The sequence below is a fragment of the Populus alba genome, chromosome 16 (assembly GCF_005239225.2).
Source record: "Populus alba chromosome 16, ASM523922v2, whole genome shotgun sequence".
Taxonomy (NCBI): domain Eukaryota; kingdom Viridiplantae; phylum Streptophyta; class Magnoliopsida; order Malpighiales; family Salicaceae; genus Populus; species Populus alba.
In genome coordinates this window covers 2440111-2464376 of record NC_133299.1, presented here as the reverse complement: position 1 = coordinate 2464376, position 24266 = coordinate 2440111, and the positions used below count along the sequence as shown (strand labels likewise).

Genomic DNA, 24266 nt, shown 5'->3' with positions numbered 1-24266 from the left:
ACTAGTTTAGAGAAAAGGAGAATTATTTGGTATTATTATTAAATTTACTAGAAATTTTTTATTTAATTTGAATTAAAAATAAAAACATTCAAGTGTTGTTATAATATGATTTAATTCACTTAATCAAGTTAAAAACAACCCGATTAATCAGCAAGAAAAGTTTGGGGATAAACAAATTTTAAAAAAAAAATTGATAGAAAAAAATTTTCAACCCAACTTCTTACCCGAATCAAATTTTAAATTAAATCATATAAAAATTATTTCTATATGACTCAATTAATTTGTCCAATTCAAAAACATTCATGTTAAAAAAAATATAGAATAATTTTGAGAAAAAGATTGAAACTAGCAGGAAAAACCTTTCAACTTAGTTTATTATTCAACTCGAATTTAAAATTAAATTATATGGGAGTCGCTCCAATGTGATTTAGCCAACCTAATCGGTTTAAAAACAACTTGAATGATTATTAAAAAAAATACAAGAAAGAAATTGAGGGGGAAAAAAAAATATTAAAGAGCTGAATTAAAAGAAAATAAGAGAAAAAAATTAGTATGAAAGGCAATATCCAGTAATATAACTCTAGAGATTTTTTATACATAAGGGATTTTATATGTATCTCTTTACTTGATATGTGTATTTGGATGGAAGATAATTTATAATTTTTTAATTTTTAAATATGTGATTTGTATTTAAAAATTATTATATCTTTAAATAAAAATTACCACATTTCCGAGCAAAACATACACTTCATGCCTGAGCAAGAGGATTGTAATTAATATGAACCATGATAGCATAAATAAAATTGTATATATAAGATAAAAGAAAAAAGAAAAAAATAGAAAAGAAAGAGAGTTTGTCAAAGGCATCATGGTCGTGGCCACAATGGTCATTCCACGGGGAAACGAGACATGAGCTTCTGCCAGGAATACGGGCAAAATGGTCAATCCAAGAGAGGGCATTCTTGTAAATCAGGAGAAAAAAACAGTTGAGATATTTAACTGCAATCAATGCTATCGGGCAATCTAATTTTCTTTTTTTCTTCTTTTTCTGATAAAAAAAAAAACCGGCGCCTCAAGCGCGTGTAGGAAACAGTTAGCTGTAAATGCTGCAAATTTTATCGATGTTACGACATTCAAATTATTTGTCCGAGCTGATATTTTTATAAACATATATGAAATTAAGTTTTTAATACATATGTTATGTGAATGGATGAAACACTAATTTTTCTTAACATGAAAAAGATGTTTGAAATTGCGATAAAAGTTGTTTTTAAAAATAATTTTTTACTTGAAAATATATTAAAATATTAATTTTTTAAAAAAAATTTAATATCAAAATATCAAAATCACCATAAATAACTAAAAATAAATAAACTTAATGATTTTGCAGGTCTAAAATATTTTTAAAAAATATATCAACAAAAAATTGAGTCAAACACCCCAAAATACAAGGCAAATTAATTTTAAAATATTTGGCTCATTTATATGTTAATGGGATATTAGAAGGTTTGACACATTTATTATCTTGGTTTAAAGTTGTTAGTTCTTCTCTTTATTGATTTATATACTTTATAAATTTTTTTGAGCTGTTAGATTAAATTTTTGCTTCTTTAAATTTTTGTAATTAATATTAAAGAAAATAATAAAGAGTATTAGATAAAAGTATAAGATAATTTTAAAATTTGATCTAACTAAAAATTATAAATATAAAAATTATTTTCCATTGAAATATTGAATGATAAAAAATTATATGAAAAAAAATTATAGTTGAATTATGAGAGATAATCATGTCATTTTCATAATGATATCAATACTTATTAAGAAAAAGGGAAATATTGTTTTCGTACATTTACACCTTGAAAAGGCGCGTGGGGATACTGTTCCCAGGAACAAGGAAAGGGACACAAGTCACACAACTGTTGTAGGAAATAGCAGCAAGTCACATGAAGCAAGTCTCGAGGACATGTGACCCTGCCACCCTGCCAACCAATCACACACCGAAAAGGCTTGCGAAAGTTAACAAATCCCACTCTTTTAACCATAGTTAAACATTAACCACGTCCTCTAGTTAAAAATGGAGATCAGATCTATGGTGTAAAATATGATACTGATTGCTTGCCTGCTTGGGTTGGGGTTTAAACTTTAAGCATCTGTGTCTTTTTGGATATGTCCCGTGTCTTAAGTTAACGGCTCATCTTTTAAATATATATAAGTTCGGCTCGGTGAAAAAACTCAATTTTTTTAAAATAATTTTATTTTAAAAAACAAACTAAATCAACCCAGCTGACTTCTTACTCAATTTTGGGCTAGGTAGAGTTCCGTGCAAGGTTTTAAAACTATATATTTATATGTTATTCATGTTTGGATAAATGTGTTTATAAAAAAAAAAATATTTTTAACATTCTTGTTTTGTATTAAAATTAGAGAACATAATAACAAATACATTTACCATCCAAATCTATGCATATAAAATATTTTAAAAACTTATTTTTACACAGCTCAAATGAGAGTTATGGACATGATTGGTGTCCTAAAATAATGGAAAAAGGAGAATTTATTTTACATGCTAAAATAAAAAATATATTCATATATATGATGCTTTCTCGTGCCCAACAAATCAAATTCGTTTAATCATTTATTAATCTATCAATGTTTAAGTCTAGTAAATCAATAGTACTTAGGTTGTCTAGATTTTTGTTTTTCCTCTATTCCCACTAACGATGTTATAATATCTATCTTATTGTTGTTGATTTTTTAATTATAAATATCTGGACTAATTTACACACACCTCGATTAATTCCTCAAGACTCTAAAATTAATGACTAAATAAACTTCTAATAATCCTAAGATTTGTGACGTTTAAACTGATAATTTTTAGAAAATAAATTTAGATTAAGCTATACTTTTCAGAATTCAATCTCATTTGTTATTGATTGGATGAGTGCAATCAAGTATACTTAAGTAGAGGTTTATTAAAATTAATTTGTTTATGTTTAAAATTATTTATTATTATTATTATTTTGATGTGTTTATATTAAAATAATTTTTTTTTTAAAAAAAATATTTAAAAAAAAAAATAATGATCATGCTCTCACATATATTTTTGTAATGAGCATGTATTATTATCGTGGATGGTGTGATGGTGCATCTTCTTGTACTTCTTTGGTGGAGTAGGAGTAACGTCACTGTCTCTGCTGGGCAATAAAATTTTGTTGCACAAATTTGACGAATATTCTATACCATAAACCGACAAGATGTATTTATCTCCCACCTGCACAAAACAATTGCAACTGTGTTATTACATGGGCCGTGGAATTTCTGGCCTGAGGCCCTTGGGGACCTGAGATGATCTACTCCCATAGAACGAGAGACAAGGATCTCATTTCCTTGGAACACTGCAATGGGCTTTTCAGGGGACCGATTATCACCTCATGCCAGCCCACAGTTGGGCCCAATTAACTTCCAAGGTGCTCCAGACCCCTTCTCTCTTCTCTTCTCCAAAGTGCCATTTATCAAGTCCAAGTGTTCAACGACTCGCCAACCCTCCATCATAGCTGCAAAAACGTTGTTATTAAACTTGTCGTAGGTCGACTCAGGAATATGTAACCTTGAGCTTGATCCAAGTGGGGTTTTAATTTGAATTAAAAAGATATTAATTCGGTTAATTTAGCAAGTTAATTCATGATTTGACTAAACTCAGGTCAGTATCAATAATAACTTTATTTTGATAAAAGATAATTGGATTAGATTGAGCTAATATCTTGTGAATTAACATAATAAATTAATAACTTATATTTTTTTTTTCTAGTTTGTACTCCAAACTAGATTAGATTACTACTAGTTTTATACTTGCGCTTTGTTTCAAGTTGGATAATATTATTTTGATAAAAAAAAACATTAACTTCTAAAATGTTTTTTTTTTTTACAAAAAAAATATAATACTAAATTAAAAATTCCATACATATATTTAATTAAATAAAATCAAGAATGATATATGTCAATAAATATAAAAAAAAAAAAAAGTGTCAACATATCTATTTGACTCGTCCTATATGTAGGTTGAATAATTTTTTTTAACACAAAATAATTAATGTATAGGTATTATTAATATGTTTTTTGACTTCTAGTAACATATAATAATAAATCAAAAAATCGATAATTACATATTAAAAAATATAATAAAATTATATCTGTTAATAATAGAAAAATAAAATAATACCTAAATATTATAAAATATTATTTTAATATAATAGAAAAATAAAATAATATTATAATCGTTAGAGTGAAACATTATTTTCTTTTTCTTTTGCGCAATATATTGATAATGGCAGAAGCTAGCCTTAAGATGATGGTTAATGCTCAAGATGGTCCCACTTTGCTGTGAAATCTTTTTTAATGGCAAAACCATTGATTGTTGAAGAGACAATAAGCATCCAACAAGTAAAGAGAGAAGAAGGGATTAATCCCTAAGGTCAAATTCATTATAGCTACATTTGTTGCTTAATCAGCGGGAAAAAAATGGAGGAGTTGTCAATAACAATGGCTGTTAGGAGAAGCATTCCTTTCTAAATAAGGTCAATGATTATTCATATAGTACTGTTCTTCTCTTTCTAATGCATCGCTCACCATGACATCATATATCCCTAATACTACTGTTTATTGGATAGGCCACCCGTGATTCACTGCTGGCCAAGTTGAATTTTTTGTAAATTAAAATAAACAATGCTTGGATGTTGTAGTTGTATTTTAAAAATAGAAAAAAAAAATAACATGACTCAAAGTCATGGATTTTATTGGATCCAATAAGATTATTATATAAAAGCAACATGCATAATTGAAGAAAAGGTAACAATGATTATACATCCAATATGAAAACATCCAGTCCTTAGCATTTAGCTAGTATTTGTTTATTTTTTTATTTTTTTTTTTTTGATGACCTTAGGGTATTCGAGCCAGCTTACGTGCACCACAACTAATACCCAGGATATACTGAACATCTTGCAAGCCCAGTAGACATGTAAGGCACCAAGGGGGTGACAGGCTGGTGCACAACGAGGATCGAACTCGGGACGGTCGCAAGGATCGAACTTGCAGTTGTTTATTATTTAATAACAAAAGAAGTAAAGATATCATAGAAATATCTCTCTCCACTTCATGTTATAAAAATACAAAAAATCACTTTATTTCTCGTACTTTAACAAAAACACGTTTCTGTCTTTTTTATATATCTTGAAATATTAACTAAACATAAAACATACATTTAAAGCATCTCTCACACACCAATGTGGAAAAATCAAAAATCAAAATACCTTTATAAATAAGACTAATTAAATATAAATATATCATTATATACATAAGAAGTAAATAGTGAGACCTCTAAACTTTAACTCTTCAAGAAATAATATTAATGGAGATGAGAATTAAAGAAGAAAAGAAAAGAAGATCAGAAGAGAAGAGAAAAGGAATTCAATGTTGCAATAGCCATAACATGTTATGTGTTGAAAATCGAGACAAGCAAAATCTTAAAAGTAGATGAAAACTAAGAGGTGGAGCACGGAAAACCTTTGACAATGTGGCCGCTCAAGCTGAGATTCCTCTCATGTGACCGTTTTTTCACGTTAGAAATTATACTTCTCTGGACTCTAGTGAAGACTTTATATATATATATATATATATATATATATATATATATATATTATGAATCTTTAATGATTCTGACAGCGAATTTGATTAAATATTTTAGTTTGATACTTTGTTAAGATAAGGCGATGCTAATTATAAATATTATCTTTTTGCTGGTTTGTGGTTATGTATGCTCTAATTATGTCAACTGCTCTTGCTATTTTCCTCTTGTATGTATTGAAGAGAGAAATTAACTTGAACCAAACCCACCTTCAAGAAGCTAGGTTAGTAAGGGAATAAAGACATGATCCTAATTAATCAACAATTAAAATGCCAGCCAGTGAAGATTTTAATATACATAATTTTAATTAAATTATGTGCGCGGAAATCTAGTTGGCTTTATTTAGTTAAGATCGTATGGTGGTGATAATATATAGAACCCTACAATAAAAAGATTTTATAGGTTGATAAAAAAAGTTCACCATATATAGAGGTAGAGCTAGAATTTCCAGTTAAGAAGAGTAAAAACAAACAACTATTTTGTAAACATATTATAATGCAAAATATTATAACTCTGATATTTAAGACTAGTTTTTTTTTTAAAAAAAATTACATCTTATTAAAATCGAATTAGAAAAGGAAGCTATTGCAATAAAAAACACAAAATAGCACCCCCACTATTTAAATGAAAATTCCATATGAAACTATATATATTATATTTTTTAAAAAAAATTCTTTCTTAGACATGTCATGGAATAATAGGCAAGCTTCGACGGAAAAATAATAAAAAAAATATTATAAAATAATATAAATCATATATTGAGATTTTACCTAATAGCTTAAGCTTTTGGGTTGAATTGGTTTTTTGACATGGTATGAGAGTTTTTGATGACCAAGCAATCACAAGTTTGAACCTCAATATCCTTATTTATTTGATAAAATTTAAACACAAAATAATATAGATCCCTGTGTAAGTTTCAAGCCCAAAAATTTTTACTTGAGAGGATGTGTTAAAGAATAATATAAATTATATCTTAAGATATCATTTAACAAATTAAGTTTTTAAATTGAAATGCTTCTTTAATAAGTAGAAGGGTAACCTCTAAAGCTTCCAAAACTAACAAGGACTATTATGTTTTTATTTTTTCAAGAAAATCACGTCCAATCACCTTTGTCCAAATGCCAACTATGGATATGATTACTACCATAAGTTTTTAGAAAAGAAATTAAGCCATACAAATGGTTACTTCAAAATGAAAAATCTTTAATGCAAGTCTTAAAGACAAAGACTGACTTTTGGAACCATGCGTTACTGTGCAAGCTCATGCTTCCTTGGACATGGCATAGGTATGGACAGCTTGATTTTCAAAGAAAATCAATCACCTCTACAGGGCCAAAAACCTTTTTGCATGATAAAATTTGCCTCTTCATCAACTTTAAACAGGAATCATTGACAAATTGTCAGGCAAAACTGTTGCCCAAGTGCCAACATCACCAAGAGGGCATGACCTCTATATATTACGTAGAGTTTATTTGATAGAATTGTTATGTTTTTGTTTTTTAAATAATTATTTATATCAAAATATATATATTAATAATATATTTTTTATTTTTAAAAAATTATTTTTGACATTAACATATGAAAATAATTTGAAAATAATAAAAATATATTAATTTAAAGTTAATAAAAAATAAAATAAATTTAAATTTTTTTAAAAATATTTTTAAAACACAGAAATAAACAGATCTGACCTATATCGAGAATAACCCATGCAGGCTGGGATTTGGACCCTACCATGTGGAGGTGTTGAGGATATTTTACGAACATTTCGATGCCTTTGCAATAAGATAATGCACTTCCTCTTCGCAAGTAGAAAAAAGAGGCTAGCTTCTTGCTTCAAGCCATCTAGCATCCATCCTCCATAATTGCTTTCAAGACCCGAAAAGAAAAGTGAAAGGGAAAAGGAAGAAAGGGACTTGCAGGCTTAAATAGCTGGCAAGATCGATTGTGTTGAAGGTGGGACTTGCTTTGGGTGATGTTGATTCTTCCTAGCTCGAACCCAAATCAACCCCCTTCTAGAATTCAAGGTTTATGATTTTTTTTTCCCTTTCTGTAATACTAAAATACCTAAAAAGATAATGAAAGTTAGAGGAAGAAAAAAGATTTTGGACCGTAGTTATATATATATATATATATATATATATATTGGTTTTCATTGACGTTAAGGGTTTGGATTTTAAAATATAGTTTGTGTTATGATACTTTGGCAACTTAACATACATTTTGATTGGCTTAAAGTTCGGTGCTTTATTATATAAGTTCTAGTTATTGGTTGGAGTTTGAAAAAATAAATTGACTTTGTCAAATAATAAAATAAAGATTTAATACATACAAAGTTACAGTAACAGATAATCTAAAAAAATTATAAGCTCAAATGGCAAATATTTAATGTGTGTTTGATATTGTAATTTAAGATATTTTTTTAAAAGTATTTTTTATTTAAAAATATATTAAAATAATTTTTTAAATTTTTTTAATATTTTACATCGACACATCAAAATCATCGTAAAACACTAAAAAAAAAACATCACCCAAAGCAAATTGACTTTGTCCAATAATAAAATAAAGATTTAACACATACAAATTAAGTTGCAGTAACGGATAATCTAAAAAAATTATAAGCTCAAACGGGCAAATATTTAATGTGTGTTTGATATTGTAATTTAAGATATTTTTTAAAAGTGTTTTTTAATTTAAAAATACATTAAAATATTTTTTTTTTACTTTTTTTAATATTTTACATCGACACATCAAAATTATCATAAAACACTAAAAAAAAATATAAATTTAATATTTTTCAAATCAATAAGCATTTTTAAAACATAATTTCAAACAAACACTTAATCAATGAATTTCCTTTATAATTCCACCCCCAAACCAAAAAATGGCATACCATCTTGGACAGAAAATCTCAATCAACAATCATCAGAGAAAGATTTCTTAAAATATGATTCCATGGTTTTGTTTAGTAATCTACATACCTTTTGACACAATCTGAAAGGATCGGGGAAAAAGATTGGGAATAATGGGTAATGAGAAACCCAGAGCCCCACAAGACCAACAAAGTAGGCGAGTTAGGGCACAATCCTTGGGATTCATGGGGTATAGTTTGTTAAACCCTAATCATACTTTCAAAGCTCCCACTTTAATTAGCTGATCAGAGACATTTGAGCTTCTCCAATATCACCTACCAGTTGTTCCCCCACTCGCCATCAATAAACAAACAATATTCTGTGTTTACCATAAACTCATAAAGCTCTAGGGCTTCAAGCACACATTATCAAATTAATTAGCCGTTACATTTTCGTACTCAACATCATTTCAAACATTGTACCTTATTTCTCAAGCAACTTTAATGCTCCTTTTATATTATTCAAAACATAGCTATTAAACTAGGTAAAATCTAACAGATTAAACTCAAAAATATTGAATTAAATTGGATAAGATATTATGAGAAGAATATTAACTTGATTGATTTGGTTAAACTCAAACGAAGCTTATTAGAAGATGCAATATTTTCATTTTAATAAAAATGATTGATAATTGACAACTGTATATAATGCGTGCAAATGACACTTTTTGATTGGATTATGATTTCAATTTAGAATTTAAAGAAGTTTCTTGCATAAGCTCCTATAAAGTAACAAAACGGTTGTTTACCTATCTAATTAACGATGATTAAGACTTGTTTAACCACCACCTAGTACAAACACACACAGTTGTCGTCTAATGTATATTATAAAAAGTGGCTTGATTTTATTTTTTTGTGTAATTAAATTTGTTGCGGACATGTTTGGATTGTATGGCATCGTGCACCTGTGCATGTATCATGGAGCCTCCCATAAAGTGAGCAAGAAGTTAAAGAAAGAAATGAAAATGGAAAACACTGAATCCTTCATCTCAAGTCTCTTCCAAGTGTTATTTTTTCTGTTCTTTTGTTTCTTTTCAACAACCAAGTCTTCAGAACCTCTAATATCGTTTTGTTTCACATGCATGGTTTGTCGTTTTTTTTTTTTTTTGTATTTGGTTATAGTTTTTATCTTATTATTAAATAAAATAATTATTCAATTTGGTTGGTTCTTACGGGCTGACTTGGAAAATTAACCCATTTTGAAATTAATTTAGCCAAACCTAAATGTCCAGTTAAGTTAAATTATAATTCTGATTGACTTGATCAAAATTTTTTCAAGTCAAAATTAAATATTAAAAAAATTCAAATAATATGTTTTGATAAAAATTATATATTTAATTGACCGAAAATATATATGGTGATTTAATAACCTGATAATCCATATTGATTTTTGAATCGGCAACTTTAAAAAATTCTGTTTGGTTTTGTATTTCAAAAATATTTTTAAAAAAATTAAAATTTTTTATTTATCTCAAATTAATATTTTTTAAACAGAGGTTGTGTTTTTAGCCAAATTCCAAGAGAGTCCAGCAAAAACAATTGACACGGACAGTTTTCTCTCGACCACACACACTCACGTACTTAAATCTCTTGCATGCATAGCATATTCCCGACCTCTACTGCGGTATCTGATTATCAGGACGCATCCTATGTTTTATTAGGTCGTTTTGCCTATACCTTAAACTTCATTTTCGATGGGGACCTCCAAACAGTACATATGCATGTTCATTCATTTTATTGTATCACAAAAATCATTGCCAGTCGATATAATGATTCCTGTATAGAATATGTTGTTAGCTACAGCTCCTTTTCTTGTATAAAGCACGGTTGTAAAATACCGCCATGGTTAACTCTGGATAAAGCTCGGATTACAGATTGAGAATCGGATCGGATTTCAGGGGTCTTGGGCAAAGATTTCAAAATCTAACTGCAAAGATTTCAAAATCGGTTCGATATAAAACCTCAGCTGGACTAGGTTTTGCACGTGCAAAAGTCAAGACACCAAGTTAACCCATGAATCAGGTCAGGAACGGTCACAAGAACAAGGTTGCTTTTCTTCGATAAGCATCTTTCAACCAACCAACCACCCGCCAAACACACTGGAAAGAGAAGGGGAAGGCCCAAACCCTAAGGTGATGGGATAGGACCGAAACAAGAAGGTGGTCCAGTGGGACCAGCGCATGAAGAGAGCAGGCTTTTTGGCTTTTCACTTTTAACTATTTGACCACACACACTGTCTTTTATAACACAAAATATTACATTTCAGCAACATGACATATTCGTCGTCGTTGTTGTTGTTGTTGCTGAGAGAGAAGGAAGGAAACACTGAACACAGAGAGGAATAGAAATTGAGTCAGTCAGGCTACCCAACAAAGTGTTTACCTTTTAGCAAAGAAAAAACCCTCTTTAGATTCTTCTCCTTCCCTTCTAACTTCATATTCTCTTCCTTTCTCTATCTTGCTCTCTTTGTAGAATCTCACAGTGTCAACTTGCGGCAAGAATCTTTCTTTCATGTGCTGGTGTTAAGCATATTTTTGAGGTTTGGTCACACATTGTGCTGTTATCTCTGTAAGTGCTTCTTTTAGCTTCTTTTCTTTGTTTTATTCATCTGGGTTTTCATCATTTGGTTTATAGAGTAACGGTTGGTGCTCAGTTTATGATTTTTGGTTGCAAAGTTTTGATCTTGGCTGTGATCTTGAGTGTTGCTTTATAATTTGGAACGTGTTTTACTTTTCTGAAGAAAGTTTAGGTTTTGATTGGTGAAGAATTTGTTGTGTGTAGAAATTTGGTAATGTGGGTTGGAGTTGTTGAAATGTAGTTAAGAACAGACACTTGGTGACTGCAAGTACAAGTAAGGAACATACTTTTATGGACTAATTTGTTTCCTTCTTTTATTAAAAGCTTTACTAGGATGACAGTAGTCTCTCCTTTTGTTTCATGGTTGTAATATTGAGCTGGAAAAATAAGAGGTTTTTATTTTCTGTCTATCTATCATGTTCTTTTGAATCATTAGAGTAGCTTGGAAAGTTTTGTGTTGGAAATTGGAGATCAGAGTTGCTGCAGATCGATGAATATTCTGTTCTTTAAATGAAGTTATTTGAAGTTTGGTGCTTAGTAATTGCATTTGATTTGTGAGACTTGGTACTTGTGGGCATTAGCGAATTGAGTTTCCGCTTAATTTGTAAAATTAACCATCGATTTCTTGCATCTTTACTCTACGTAATATATGGCCCTTCCTTCTCTTCAACTCCTTTTGCCTTCATGCATTTGAATAATAATTCCCTCGGTTTTCTTTTGTAATTTCTGATACAATTAAATATGATTGATCAAGACTTTTGCTAGATTATACGCTGCCTTCTCAGAACATGTTATACTTTAAAGTGCATTTCTATGGTTTCTTAATTTGCACAATCATCTGGAGGTTTGTGCTGTGAAATTTGACGAGATTTGAAATTTCAACGTGTCTTTAGATTTTTCTCTTATTCAAGGTTTAAAGTTTGATGATGTTTTTTCGGACTGGCTTATGGTGAGCAGGAACCTAATCTAGCAGAAATGACGAAGATAAGTCCTGAAATTGAGGAAAATATGAAGGGAGAAGTAATTTTTCCTGTTTCAGCTGATGTGAGCTTTGCTTCTGATGGGTTTCCAAAATATAAATTAGGACCTGATAATCAGATTTTGGAAGAGCCAAAAGAGGACAACAAGGGTCCATCTTTAAAGGAGGTTGTCGAACAGGAAACCACACAGCTGTCAGATCAACACAAGCGACTCTCAGTTCGCGACCTTGCTTGTAAATTCGACAAGAACTTGACTGCTGCAGCAAAGTTGGCCGAAGAGGTTCTTGAACTTTGACTCTATATGGCTTTATCCATTTTCTTTTTATTTATGCATGGCACAAACTCATGGATTTGCACAAATGAGGAATACTTTTCTAAAATTAAACACAGCCTGAATCTGCAACTGAAATCTATATCTTGTGTTTACTTAGCTTAATCAGAGGCCATCTGCCCTTTCCCTTTCTGCTAGCTTTTACCATGCCGTTTCTTCTTGTCTTAAAAGAGTATGAACTTCTGATGTGGATCTATGAAAAATTTATTTGTAGTTGTTTCTCTAAAATTCAGGCAAAGCTTAGAGAGGTGGCTTCTTTGGAAGGACATGTTCTTTTAAAGAAGCTTAGAGATGCCCTGGAATCTTTAAGAGGTCGTATGGCAGGGCGAAACAAGGAAGATGTGGAGAAAGCCATCTCTATGGTCTGTATTTTCCCCACCTTTCCATTTCCTTTTCTGTAGAAAAGCAGTTGATAGGCAGACAGTCTTTTGTATGTTTCAAATAGTAACATGTGTTTGATATTTTCAACATGCATTTCAACACCCTTCTACAATTTCATTACCTATTTAAGCTTCCAATTGTATTTTGGTGTTTTTGTTACCACTTGTGTCTCTTTAAAATACCCAAAGAAGTCTTCTTGCAAGTGCACTTGAATGCATATCTTATTCTGTTCTACATTTGCAATATGGTAATTGTTGTCAACTATAATCTTTTATGCAGGTGGAGGCATTAGCAGTCAAACTGACTCAAAAAGAAGGAGAATTAATTCAAGAAAAATTTGAAGTGAAAAAGCTGGCTAACTTTCTTAAACAGGTTAGTCGATAGTGTTGTAAATTTGCGTAGAGGTTCTTTTTTGCGATAGATATATTATCTGGTGCCTTTCATGATTTAGAGCATGGAATTTCCCTTTAGTTTCCTATGTTGCTTAATAAATCAAACACAGGATGGGTCTAGACTTTGAGTATCACTTAGGATACCATGTGATTCTCATCCTAATGGCCTAATCATCGTTAATCCTTGAATAATGCCTTAGAGTTGCTGTCCTAATGCTCCCCTTTTGATTGATGAAGTTTCTGTAATTCGTGCTCGTGAAAACCTTGTGTAAATGCACTTCTTATAGAGCTTTTCCTTGCCAACCTTCTAAAATCCTTAATTATATGAAGTTATATTTTATTTATGTCTACAGGCTTCTGAAGATGCTAAAAAGTTAGTGAACCAAGAGAAATCTTTTGCTTGTGCTGAAATTGAAAGTGCCAGAGCAGTTGTGCAAAGGATTGGAGAAGCCTTGGATGAAGAAGAAAGGGACGCTCAAAATTCAAAAAACCAGGCTGCTGTGAGTTCTTTCATCATTAAATGTCTTCTGTTAAATTATTTGTTGCACCCCCAACAAACTAAACTGTACTGCCTTATTGTGATAATTGAATATTCTTCATGTAAACATGATTTTGCATAATTTTGTTCACTGCAATGCTGGAATTTATCATGGATATCTGATAGACTGATATACCTTTCCTCTGGAAGCTTAGCTATATCATCTTTATACAGCCACAACAATAACATTTTGCATATAACCATATAAGTACAAGGTCTGCAATATCAACTGGAACATGAGATGACTATCGATTGCTTATAACCATACAAGTACAAGGTCTGCAATATCAATTGGAACATGAGATGACTATCAATGCTTGCTATTGCAGGATGTGGAGGAACTAGTTGAGGAGGTTCAAGAGGCTAGACGAATTAAATTATTGCATCAGCCAAGCAAGGTACATTAATTTTCTCTATTTACCCGTGATAGCAGATAGGATATTGATGGATCTGTTTTATTATTACAGGGATCTATTGATGGTAATTTAATATTAGCCTCGTGTTCTTACCTCTAGCCACATTTTATGCACATTGCTCAGATTATCCAGTTGTGACAGTGTAATGGATTTATTTAACAATATTTTATTGACTATAAAGCAATAATGCTTTTGCAGGTTATCGACATGGAGCATGAGCTTCGTGCTCTACGAAATCAAATTCGGGAGAAATCTGTAGTTTCAGTTAAACTTCAGAAAGAGGTTTGTTTAATGTTGTCATAAACTTATTTCTCATGAAAACAATTTCTTTCACACTATTTGCTTTGGCTGATATGATATAATTTTCTTCTTATACATTTTTTAATGCTGAAATGTTCAGTTCATGTCATACTTGCTGTGTAATATTAGCACCTGTTCCATACTAACATGATATTGAAATCATCGAAAACTGAGTTTGTGTATTGTGTGCACGGTTTCCTTTTCCTTTATAGCTGGCAAAGAGCAAGAGAGCTGAGCAAAATAAATCCGCTCCATATGTCCTAGATGGTTCTGAAACTCTAGGTTCATCTCTACAACTCAAGCCTCGTTCAGATAGTTCTCCACCCCTTTCCAAGTGTTCAGTTCAGTGGTACCGTGTATCATCTGAAGACAGCCAAAATGAAGTTATTTCAGGTATTCAATTCATATAACATGATTTTGTAGCACATCTAGGTCTATGATTATTTTGTAATATATTTTGTTTTGTTTTGCTTTCCTTTGTTTCCTCCCTTTTAACTGAGGTTCAAGAAGTCCGTCCAGAAGCAGAGTGCTCTACTGGCATTAAAAATGATTTCATAGCTCATGGTGCTTCATCTGGAATATTCTTTAGGACAATTAGGGTTTCAGTTAAGCCTTAAGCCCCCCTTAAGCACAATCCTAGATTGTGTCATCAGTGATGAAATTCAGTAGGCATTCCAAGCATTGATGAATTTATCCGTGTTCTAAATTTTTATGCTTCCCTTTAATCTTAAAGACGGTGGTTGAGATGTTTCAAGAGCCTTTACGTTTGTTATCTTACATCCCTCTCCATCTTGCATAATTCAATATTTTGACTCTACAGGTGCCAATAAAACTTTTTATGCTCCTGAACCCTTTGATGTTGGCCGAGTATTGCAAGTAGACATTGTTTCAAATGGCCTGAAAGTCATCGTGACAACTTCCGGTCCCATTGAACCTGGTTGGTGTTAGTTATGAATTATTTTTCTGTCAATAAACAATATTGTTCTGTGGCTGTCCATTACCTCATCCCTGCTGTTCTTATTGTTTTCTTTTAATCCGTATCAGATTGCTAGAAAGGGCTCTATTATCATTGATGCTTGCAACATCTATACTAATGTATCAAATTACTTGTAACAGCTGCAGGATTGGCAACCCATGTAGAGAATCTTTTGAGAAAATCTAGCTGTGAATTCAGCGTATGTAGCCTTGTTCTTTCACTTTCCTATTTTTTCCATTTTATGCTTGTTATTGTATTGCAATAACATGTATTATGGTCATCCACAAAAAGCAAACACACCCATTAGAATAAGTGCACTCATAGGATGATATTTCATGGGTTCCACTTGTTTTTACTTGGCTTTGGCATTTCATGGAATGCAGGTGGTTATTTCCCAGATGAATGGACAAGATCATCCATCACATTCTGTTCATGTGTTTAATGTGGGAAAGATGAGGCTAAAGCTTTGCAGAGGGTGGATTACAAAGGCTAGAGAAATTTATTCAGCGTCGATGCAGGTACTTGTTCTTCCTACGCGGGACTACTGTAAAATGACATGACCGACAAACTCAAAACGCTGCCAATAAGTATGTTGTACCTCTTTGATCATAGCCCTTATCTACCTGCAGTTGTGTGGAGTTAGAACCAATGCCAACACTGCTGCAAGGTCCTTGTTTTGGCAACCAAGGAAGAGCCTTTCATTTGTATTAACATTTGAATCAGAGCGAGACAGGAATGCAGCGATAATGCTTGCCCGGAAATACGCTTATGATTGCAACGGGGTACTTTTTTATTCTTTCTATTTTACATGCCAAGATAATCTTTTTAGCATTAAAAGTTCAGTCCCCTTTCCTGATAGCTGGAAAACGCTCTCGTCCCTCACGGTTAGCTTGCAATTACAGGTCATACTTGCAGGACCAGAAGATCAAGTATAGAAGGAAAAGTAACTGACCAAGTGTTTTTCTTAACAAGATGTGAGTTTATTCAGGTTGCCATAGCTTGAGTGATTGTGTGTGTGTTTGCCATGGCGAAGAAGAATACACCTTTCTGATTGTATTTGGGCTTCTACTAATCTGGTTGCTGTCGTTTTAGGCATAGTTTTTTGTTTGCCTAATCGTCTGTTGTAACAAATTCACCATTTTTTATTGTTTGCTTCGTTCCTCTGTGCACGGGATTTGGCTTGTCATTTGTAGCATGAATGCAAATTATAATCACCTCTCAAAGCAATCACAAGCAAAACGTTTAAAGACCTTGTTTAGGTTCGTAATTTCACTTTGCAAGCCTTATTCATATACCAAGCAAAGTCCGCACGGCACAAATCTATGGCGCTAATGCTTATATTTTTTATTTATTTTTTTTTAAAAAAGTTAATATTTGTTTGATTTAAATATTTTGTTATGGTGATATTAAAAATAATTTTTTTAAAATAAAAAATATTATTTTAATATATTTTTGAGCGAAAAAATATTTTAAAAAGAAACTGTAACAATATGCTCAGGAGTGGTTAGAATACGCGGTTCAAGTTATGCTATGGATTTTTATTTTTTTTTGCAAAATAAATATGAAGACAATGATAAAGGATGGAAAAAAAAGCTTTCAAAAAAGCAAAAAAAACCACGAAAACTTGTGTTTGTGTCAACTTCATAAATCAGAGTTAATTTCTTAAACTTCTAAACTGTTAAATTCTAGACTCGGACTCAACTAAAACGCTTAACACCTATCAAAATAAATATTGGATAATGAAATTAAAAAAAAATCAATCTAAAAATATCTTGCAAGGTCAAAATAATAAAACAAATTAAAAAAAATGGATTTGTCAGGAAAAAAAACAAAAGAATGATGCAATTGCTAAAAAACAAATTGCAAAAACCATCTAAAAAAATCACAATAAAAAGAACAAGAACCAAATCTAATAAGTGAATATATTTATTGGGGTGAAATTAAAAAAAAAATCTTAATTGAATAAAATATTCTTAATTAAAAAGTTTGCAATAAAGAGAACAATGGTGGAATTGAAAAAACCCTTTAATTCCATAAATTATTTTAAATTTTAAAAATTGTAGTGAAGAGAATAAGGATGAAATCTTAAGTATAACAAACCCTAGGGGTTGCTTTGATTTTTTTTTTTTTTAAGACCAACACTAAATTCAAGTAGGAGAGAAGGATAAAGAAAAAAAAACAAAAGGCTACATGCGCCACTTTAACCACCATCGAGCTAGACCAGCTGCTTATTTGTGGAGGAGACACTGAGATGCTTGACCATCCTACATCTAGGATAACCCTGCGTAAAGAAAGGTGGAAAAAATGACAATGCTCGAGGGTTAATAATTTAATGGCAAGGAATAAAATCGAATAAAAAATCAATTTAAAAAGAAACCAAGTCAACATATGTTAACCCGACTAACTCGTGACCTGAGATATGAGATAATGATTACCTCATAAAAAGAAAAGTTGGACAAATCACAAAGATCATAGCCTAATAAGTTAATGTCAAATAAAAAAAATAAAAAAACAATTCTAAAAAGGATTTTAAAAAATATCGTACTCAAACCAGGTAAATCATTAAAACTAGTGGATCCGGTCATGAGAATGAGACAACCTTATAAAAGGCAAAAATAATTACAAAGAAAAACTCTCAATTATAAAAAAATCAAAAAAATAAACAATAAGGGCCAAATCTTGCACCAAAAATAATTGAAAGAAACTAGTCAATGATTAAATTGGGAAAAAAAATAAATGAAGAAAAGAATAGAAAAAGAGTAATGAAAAAAATGAGGACCAAAATATGAAAAAAATTAAAATTATAATTATAAAGGACAAAATAAAATAAAATAAAATAAATACAAATGATAAAACACATAGATATCAAAAGAATGAGGACCATATTGGATACAAAAATTAAATTAAATTAAATGCAGAGAGAGATGAAATTAAAAAAAAATAAATTTCAAGAAGCATTAAAATTAAAGCAAATATAAATTGAAAGAATGCGGACCAAACCCAAAATAAATACAAAATGAAGGACAAAACTAAAGTTTTAAAGACCCGACATAAAAACTAAGGCTCAGGAGAAAGAAATAAAAGGCAAGTGAAAAAAATTCATTGTCATCAAATTGCTACCTGCCTTTGCAAACATGCCACCCCAACATTGCTTCACATCCTTGTGCATCAAATGGGACAACGATCATGTGGTCACCGTAATTGTTCTCATGCGCCTCCGGAATAGCACGGAGGACTCTGACGCATTGACATGTGCATAGTACGCGTCAATATATTTTACTGATTTATTAATAGTTTAATAAGGTGAATTACAAAAAAAGGCTCAAGGGCATACCATTATTACAAAACAACCATGGTGCAAAGACAAAAATGTCCTTCGAAGCCATTTTTTAAATTTAAAAAGTCAAAGGTTAATTATGTAATTTTACTATACAAAAAGAACGAATAAACTCCTATCTGCAAGGTCATTTTTCTCAGCAACCAATGGTATAAGCTTTATTTTATTGTGCAGATAAAAAGACAAAAAAAAAAAACCCCGGCAAAAGATTTTTTTCTTTTAAATTTCAAGGGTAAAATAGTATTTTTACTTTACATTTTTACAATTGAATGACAAAATTGTCCATGATCAATTCACAAAAGACATTTGAATGCCTTTGAAATGATGATTCAACCCTTAATATCAAGGTAATTGTTAAGAGCAATGAAGAGCAAAATTGTCATTAAACTGATTGAATTCATAATGATTCTCCTCATGTATTACAAGAAAAGGCTGAGCATTCTTTTTTTTGTAATAATTTGTATTTTTTAAACTTAGACTAGGCTCATGAAACTTGGGACTTGAACCTCATACATATTATATTTTTAAGCTCAATTGATCATGCTAGAGTTTTAATAATCTAGTTGTCTTGTTTTAAACTTGATAAAAAAAAAAATCAGGTTAGAGTTTTAATAATCTGGTTGACTTGGTTTAAACATGATTGAAAAAATAAAAAATAAAATTGGATTGACTCGATGATCTAACCATTCAAGTTTATTTCCATGCAATATTTATTTACCATGTAATAATCACAAAACATAATGAACACTTAATTTTTTTTATATACAAATTTAACTTATTAAAATAAGATGTGTTTTAAAATTTGTTTAAATAATTTTTTTTAATCTCATTTAATACAAAAATTAATTTAAAAACATTTCTTTAAAAATAATGATCAATGCATCATTAATCTTGAAAAAAAAAAAAATAAAGGACATGGAGATGTTAGCTTGGTTAGTGTTGGTGTGCTGCCATGGATATTTTTCAGATGGGCTTTAATAACAATTTAGGTGAATTGGGACATGCTTTGTGTGATTTGATGGGCCATGACAGATTTTGTTTATGGATATATTTATTATAAAATAATTATTTTATTTTCTCCAAAAAGATATAGAAAAAAAAAAGTGTATTTGACCATTTGTACATGCTTTTGTACTCTCTTTCATTCTAATTAAATTAAGATAAAAGCGCATATCATATTATATATTAAAAGACTATTTTTTTATTAAATGTTGACAATATAATAATTTTAAAATAAAAAAATATTTTTTTAGTTAATCAAAATTAAATTTTTTTAACTACAATAAACATCAAAATAAATAGATTTTTTCGTTCAACTTAGTTTTTTGAATATTAACTTTAAAGTCCAAGGGAAAAAGTAAATTTGATTTTAAGATTTCATTTAATAAATTTAATAAATTTTCTGAGAATTTGAGCTGAAAAATATAAAGAAAGACTTAATCTCGATGGAGATTGTCCTAATCATAATATATATTTCTGTTTAATATTTTTTTTATTTCTAATATTTTTTTTATTTAAAAATCTTAAATTAATCAATGTAAACTATTTTATAGCTAAAAAAATATATTTGAAATTGATGAAAATATTTTACGAGATTATTTATTTCTAGGCTAAAAAAAAAAAATATCAACTCACTCTCCAATAAAAAAAAAACGAAGTAAAAGAGGTATTTGTCTGAAAAAATCGACCTTTACACTCATATCACCGAATCTCCATCAAACTACAACCATTAATGGAAACGTGGCAAATTCATGTACGCTGTCGGCCAATATAGCTCGTAGCACGGAATTTACATTAAACTTACGATGTAATTAGCAGATCCTTCCTTTCTTACCTTGTATAATATTTTAACACAAAAGGTAACTTTATCCCAAACACCAACGGCTATAAAACTCTGGCGCTCTCCAGATCGTAGGATCAAACCTTGATCCAACGAATCAAAATCAAAATAAATTCGACCGTTGGAAGTGAAGCGTTGGCTCCTCAGCTTCAAAAAGAGAAGGGTTTTTCTCCCTTTATTACTATTTCCCTATCTCTCAAAATTTTCTCTGAAATCAAGACATTGCTCAGAGAGAAGAAGAGAAATTTAGAGAGAGAAGCTGGAAGAGTAAGAGTTTTTCTTTAATCAATCTAAAATGGCTTCAAGGGTTCAGCAACAACAAGCAATCAGAGGTATTTTGATTTTCTTTCTCTGATTTATTGTCATTATTTGGTTCTTCTTCTTTGTTTCTTGGTCAATGATTGAATAAAATAGTAATGGGTTCTTTTCATTCTTCTTCATAATGGGGTCTCTCTTTAGTGGTTTTTGATTAATCATTTTGATAATAGGATTGGGCCCAGATGTGATTACATTTAAATCTGTTGTTTCTTGTTGTTTTTATTTTGTTTTTATTTATTATTTTTTGGTATCCGTGATGATTCTTTAATTTTTATCTCGTTTTATTTGTTTATTTTTAAAATAGATCTATTGTTTTCCTTTTGGGTGTTTTTAGTTACAGAATTGATTGATTACAATCTTTATATGGGTTTTACTTTGTACTGTTGTTTGATGAAAAAGATTAGATCTTGGGGGTCGATTTTTCTTTTTCGTTTCTCTCTTTCCTCTTTGGTTTGTTTTCGCTATAGTATATGTTTGGTTACTGAGAAAAATAAAGGAAACCCACCAGAGAAAACAAAAGACTGACTAAGTGACCTTTTTTTGTTTCCCTCTAGAGTTCATTTCTTTCAATATTTTATTATATGTTTGTTGAATCCTGGTTTACAATGAGTAGATGATGGATTCTAATGACTGATAATCTGCCACAGGTGAAGCAGTTGTAGGTGTAAACAAGAATGTGAAGAAAATGGCAGCAGCGGCTGAAGGAAAAAACCGCCGGGTTCTTGGCGATATTGGTAATCTTGTTACAGTTCGAGGAATAGAAGGCAAACAGCAGCCTCATCGCCCCGTCACAAGGTTCCTCTCTCTATCTTTCAGTAACCCATTTGGTGTTTTTTGTAGTCAAAATTGGCTGATTTTAGGTTCAATAGTCTTTTTAGACTAAAAGAAGAGCAATCGTAGTCCAAGTTGCTCCTTCTTGGCTGATATTTTTGTTCTTTTATTAGGAGTTTCGGTGCTCAACTGCTTGCCAATGCTCAAGCTGCGGCAGCTGCAGAGAACAACAAGGTTCAATAATCTTTTTTGACCCGTTGTTAGTGTTAAAATTGATAGACTGCAGATTTTAGATTCTAGGTGTGTTTGATTTCTGGACTGAGTAGGATTCTGGGTTTTCTTTGAATGCAGAAACAAGTATGTGTCAAAGCGGAAAAAGTGCCTGCTGCTGGTGTTGATGGAGTGGCCGCAGAGGCTAGAAAAGTTGCAGTGAGAAAGCCAGCTCAGAAGAAAGTTACTGTGAAACCAAAGCCTGAAGAGGTGACTGAGATAAGCCCTGATACTGAAGAGAAGCCAGGGAACAAGAAAAAGGAAGGAGAAGGATCTACAAAGAAGAACAAGCCAACTCTTTCTTCTGTCCTCACTGCTAGAAGCAAGGTGATTATTATTGCAACTTTTTGTTAGTATACAGGGCTTTCTTGTGGGTTTTCTTGTGCTAACTTGGTACTTGTTTCAGGCTGCTTGTGGTGTTGCAAACAAACCAAAGGGGCAGGTTATTGACATTGATGCAGCAGATGTTAACAATGATTTGGCTGGGGTGGAATACGTCGAGGACATCTACAAGTTCTACAAGCTAGTTGAGGTTTGTATAAAGAGTGCATGACATTTACAAGTTCCTTTGTGTGTGCTTGACTGCTTGTATAATGTTCTGGTGTTTGTTGATATTGTTTTGCAGAATGAGAGCCGGCCCAATGACTACATGGACAGGCAGCCCGAGATTAATGAGAAAATGAGAGCCATTCTTGTGGATTGGTTGATTGACGTGCAGCACAAGTTTGAGCTCTCACCCGAAACTCTTTATCTCACAATCAATATCATTGATAGATTCCTTTCTGTGAAGACTGTTCCCAGAAAGGAATTGCAGCTTGTGGGCATGAGTGCCACGCTTATGGCCTCAAAGTATGAAGAGATATGGGCTCCTGAGGTAATAAAAAAACCTCGCATATCATTTTTTCGTTCTTTAATTGATCAGGTAGATTATTTTTCCAGAAAGTTAAGTGTTTGATGAATTGAAACTTTCAGGTCAATGACTTGGTGTGCATTTCAGACAGAGCTTACACTCATGAACAGATTCTAGTTATGGAGAAGACTATATTGGCAAACCTGGAATGGACACTGACAGTGCCTACACACTATGTTTTCCTTGCTCGCTTCATTAAGGCATCAATTCCTGAGAAGGGAGTGAGTTAGAAAACTCTAAGTCTAATGATCGCCCTTTTAGTATAATTTTTTTCTGCTATCTGGCCATATCCAAGGTTACTAATTATATATCTACAATTGCTGTTTTTGACTTGTCTAGATGGAGAACATGGTCTATTTTCTAGCTGAGTTGGGCTTGATGCATTATGACACAGTCATGTTTTGTCCATCAATGGTTGCTGCCTCAGCAGTATATGTGGCTCGATGCACTCTAAATAAAACCCCTTCCTGGACTGAGACCCTTGAGAAGCACACTGGTTTCTCAGAACCTCAACTTAAGTAAGTCTTTATTTAACTTATCCACCAGCAAGATTTCACCGGTCCACAGTCTGATTTCATTTTGATTTTGGTATATTTCTTTGTCTTAAAATCAGGGATTGTGCTGGATTGCTGGTGTATTTCCATTCGAAAGCCGCGGAACACAGACTTCAGTCTGTGTTCAGGAAGTACTCAAAGCCTGAGCGAGGAGCAGTTGCTCTGCTTCCACCAGCCAAAAGTCTGTTGCCTGGTGGTTTGAGTTAATGATCAACGAAGTTTAAAAAAGCTTTTTAGTTGGAAATTCTCACATTTGCTTTATGTGAGCCAGCATAGAGAGAGTATATGAACGAATTTGTTTGTTGAATTAGATCTATTTGTTTGTTGCCACCATATGAGCAATACCAACCATATGAGCAATAGTTTTCTTTTTCTTCTCTTAAATTTCTTACTCTCAAATTTAAGAAAGTGTCATTAATTGTTTCAAGCAAGCTGAATGAAGAGAAGACCATTTTGCCACCATATGAGCAATTTTCTTTTCTGCTCTTAAATTTCTTACTCTCAAATTTGTTTGTTGGATTAGATCTATTTGTTTGTTGCCACTATATGAGCAATAATTTTCTTTTCTGCCCTTAATTTCTTACTCTCAAATTTAAGAAAGTGTCCTTGATTGTTTTAAGCAAGCTGAATGAAGAGAAGACCATTTTGCCACCATATGAGCAATTTTCTTTTCTGCTCTTAAATTTCTTACTCTCAAATTTGTTTGTTGGATTAGATCTATTTGTTTGTTGCCACTATATGAGCAATAATTTTCTTTTCTGCCCTTAATTTCTTACTCTCA

At 31.4% G+C, this 24266-nt stretch overlaps 2 protein-coding genes across 2 annotated transcripts; both read left to right on the top strand.

The window, feature by feature from the left end:
- The first annotated feature begins 10855 nt into the window (after positions 1-10855).
- Positions 10856-16654, top strand: LOC118033293 (stomatal closure-related actin-binding protein 2). The gene is made up of 13 exons (XM_035038224.2): positions 10856-11162; positions 12129-12431; positions 12716-12844; positions 13143-13235; positions 13609-13755; positions 14123-14191; positions 14408-14491; positions 14722-14902; positions 15330-15446; positions 15626-15684; positions 15869-16003; positions 16115-16267; positions 16388-16654. The coding sequence occupies exons 2-13, from the start codon at positions 12147-12149 to the stop codon at positions 16418-16420; spliced, it is 1485 nt and encodes a 494-aa protein (XP_034894115.1). The 5' UTR covers positions 10856-11162; positions 12129-12146; the 3' UTR covers positions 16421-16654.
- A 4156-nt stretch (positions 16655-20810) lies between these two features.
- Positions 20811-23944, top strand: LOC118033294 (G2/mitotic-specific cyclin S13-7). Its single transcript, XM_035038225.2, has 9 exons — positions 20811-20994; positions 21628-21775; positions 21925-21985; positions 22103-22348; positions 22428-22553; positions 22647-22895; positions 22994-23152; positions 23271-23449; positions 23545-23944. The coding sequence occupies exons 1-9, from the start codon at positions 20958-20960 to the stop codon at positions 23690-23692; spliced, it is 1353 nt and encodes a 450-aa protein (XP_034894116.1). The 5' UTR covers positions 20811-20957; the 3' UTR covers positions 23693-23944.
- Positions 23945-24266: the final 322 nt, after the last annotated feature.

What these genes read in the sequence shown, in the direction of transcription:
- LOC118033293 (XM_035038224.2), top strand. Translation starts at nt 12,147, where the DNA reads ATGACGAAGATAAGTCCTGAAATTGAGGAAAATATGAAGGGAGAAGTA. An exon ending in CAGCAAAGTTGGCCGAAGAG is followed by an intron (nt 12,432 to 12,715) that starts GTTCTTGAACTT and finishes TCTAAAATTCAG; the next exon opens with GCAAAGCTTAGAGAGGTGGC. An exon ending in TTCCGGTCCCATTGAACCTG is followed by an intron (nt 15,447 to 15,625) that starts GTTGGTGTTAGT and finishes TACTTGTAACAG; the next exon opens with CTGCAGGATTGGCAACCCAT.
- LOC118033294 (XM_035038225.2), top strand. Translation starts at nt 20,958, where the DNA reads ATGGCTTCAAGGGTTCAGCAACAACAAGCAATCAGAG. An exon ending in CAGCTGCAGAGAACAACAAG is followed by an intron (nt 21,986 to 22,102) that starts GTTCAATAATCT and finishes CTTTGAATGCAG; the next exon opens with AAACAAGTATGTGTCAAAGC. An exon ending in TTCTCAGAACCTCAACTTAA is followed by an intron (nt 23,450 to 23,544) that starts GTAAGTCTTTAT and finishes TCTTAAAATCAG; the next exon opens with GGATTGTGCTGGATTGCTGG.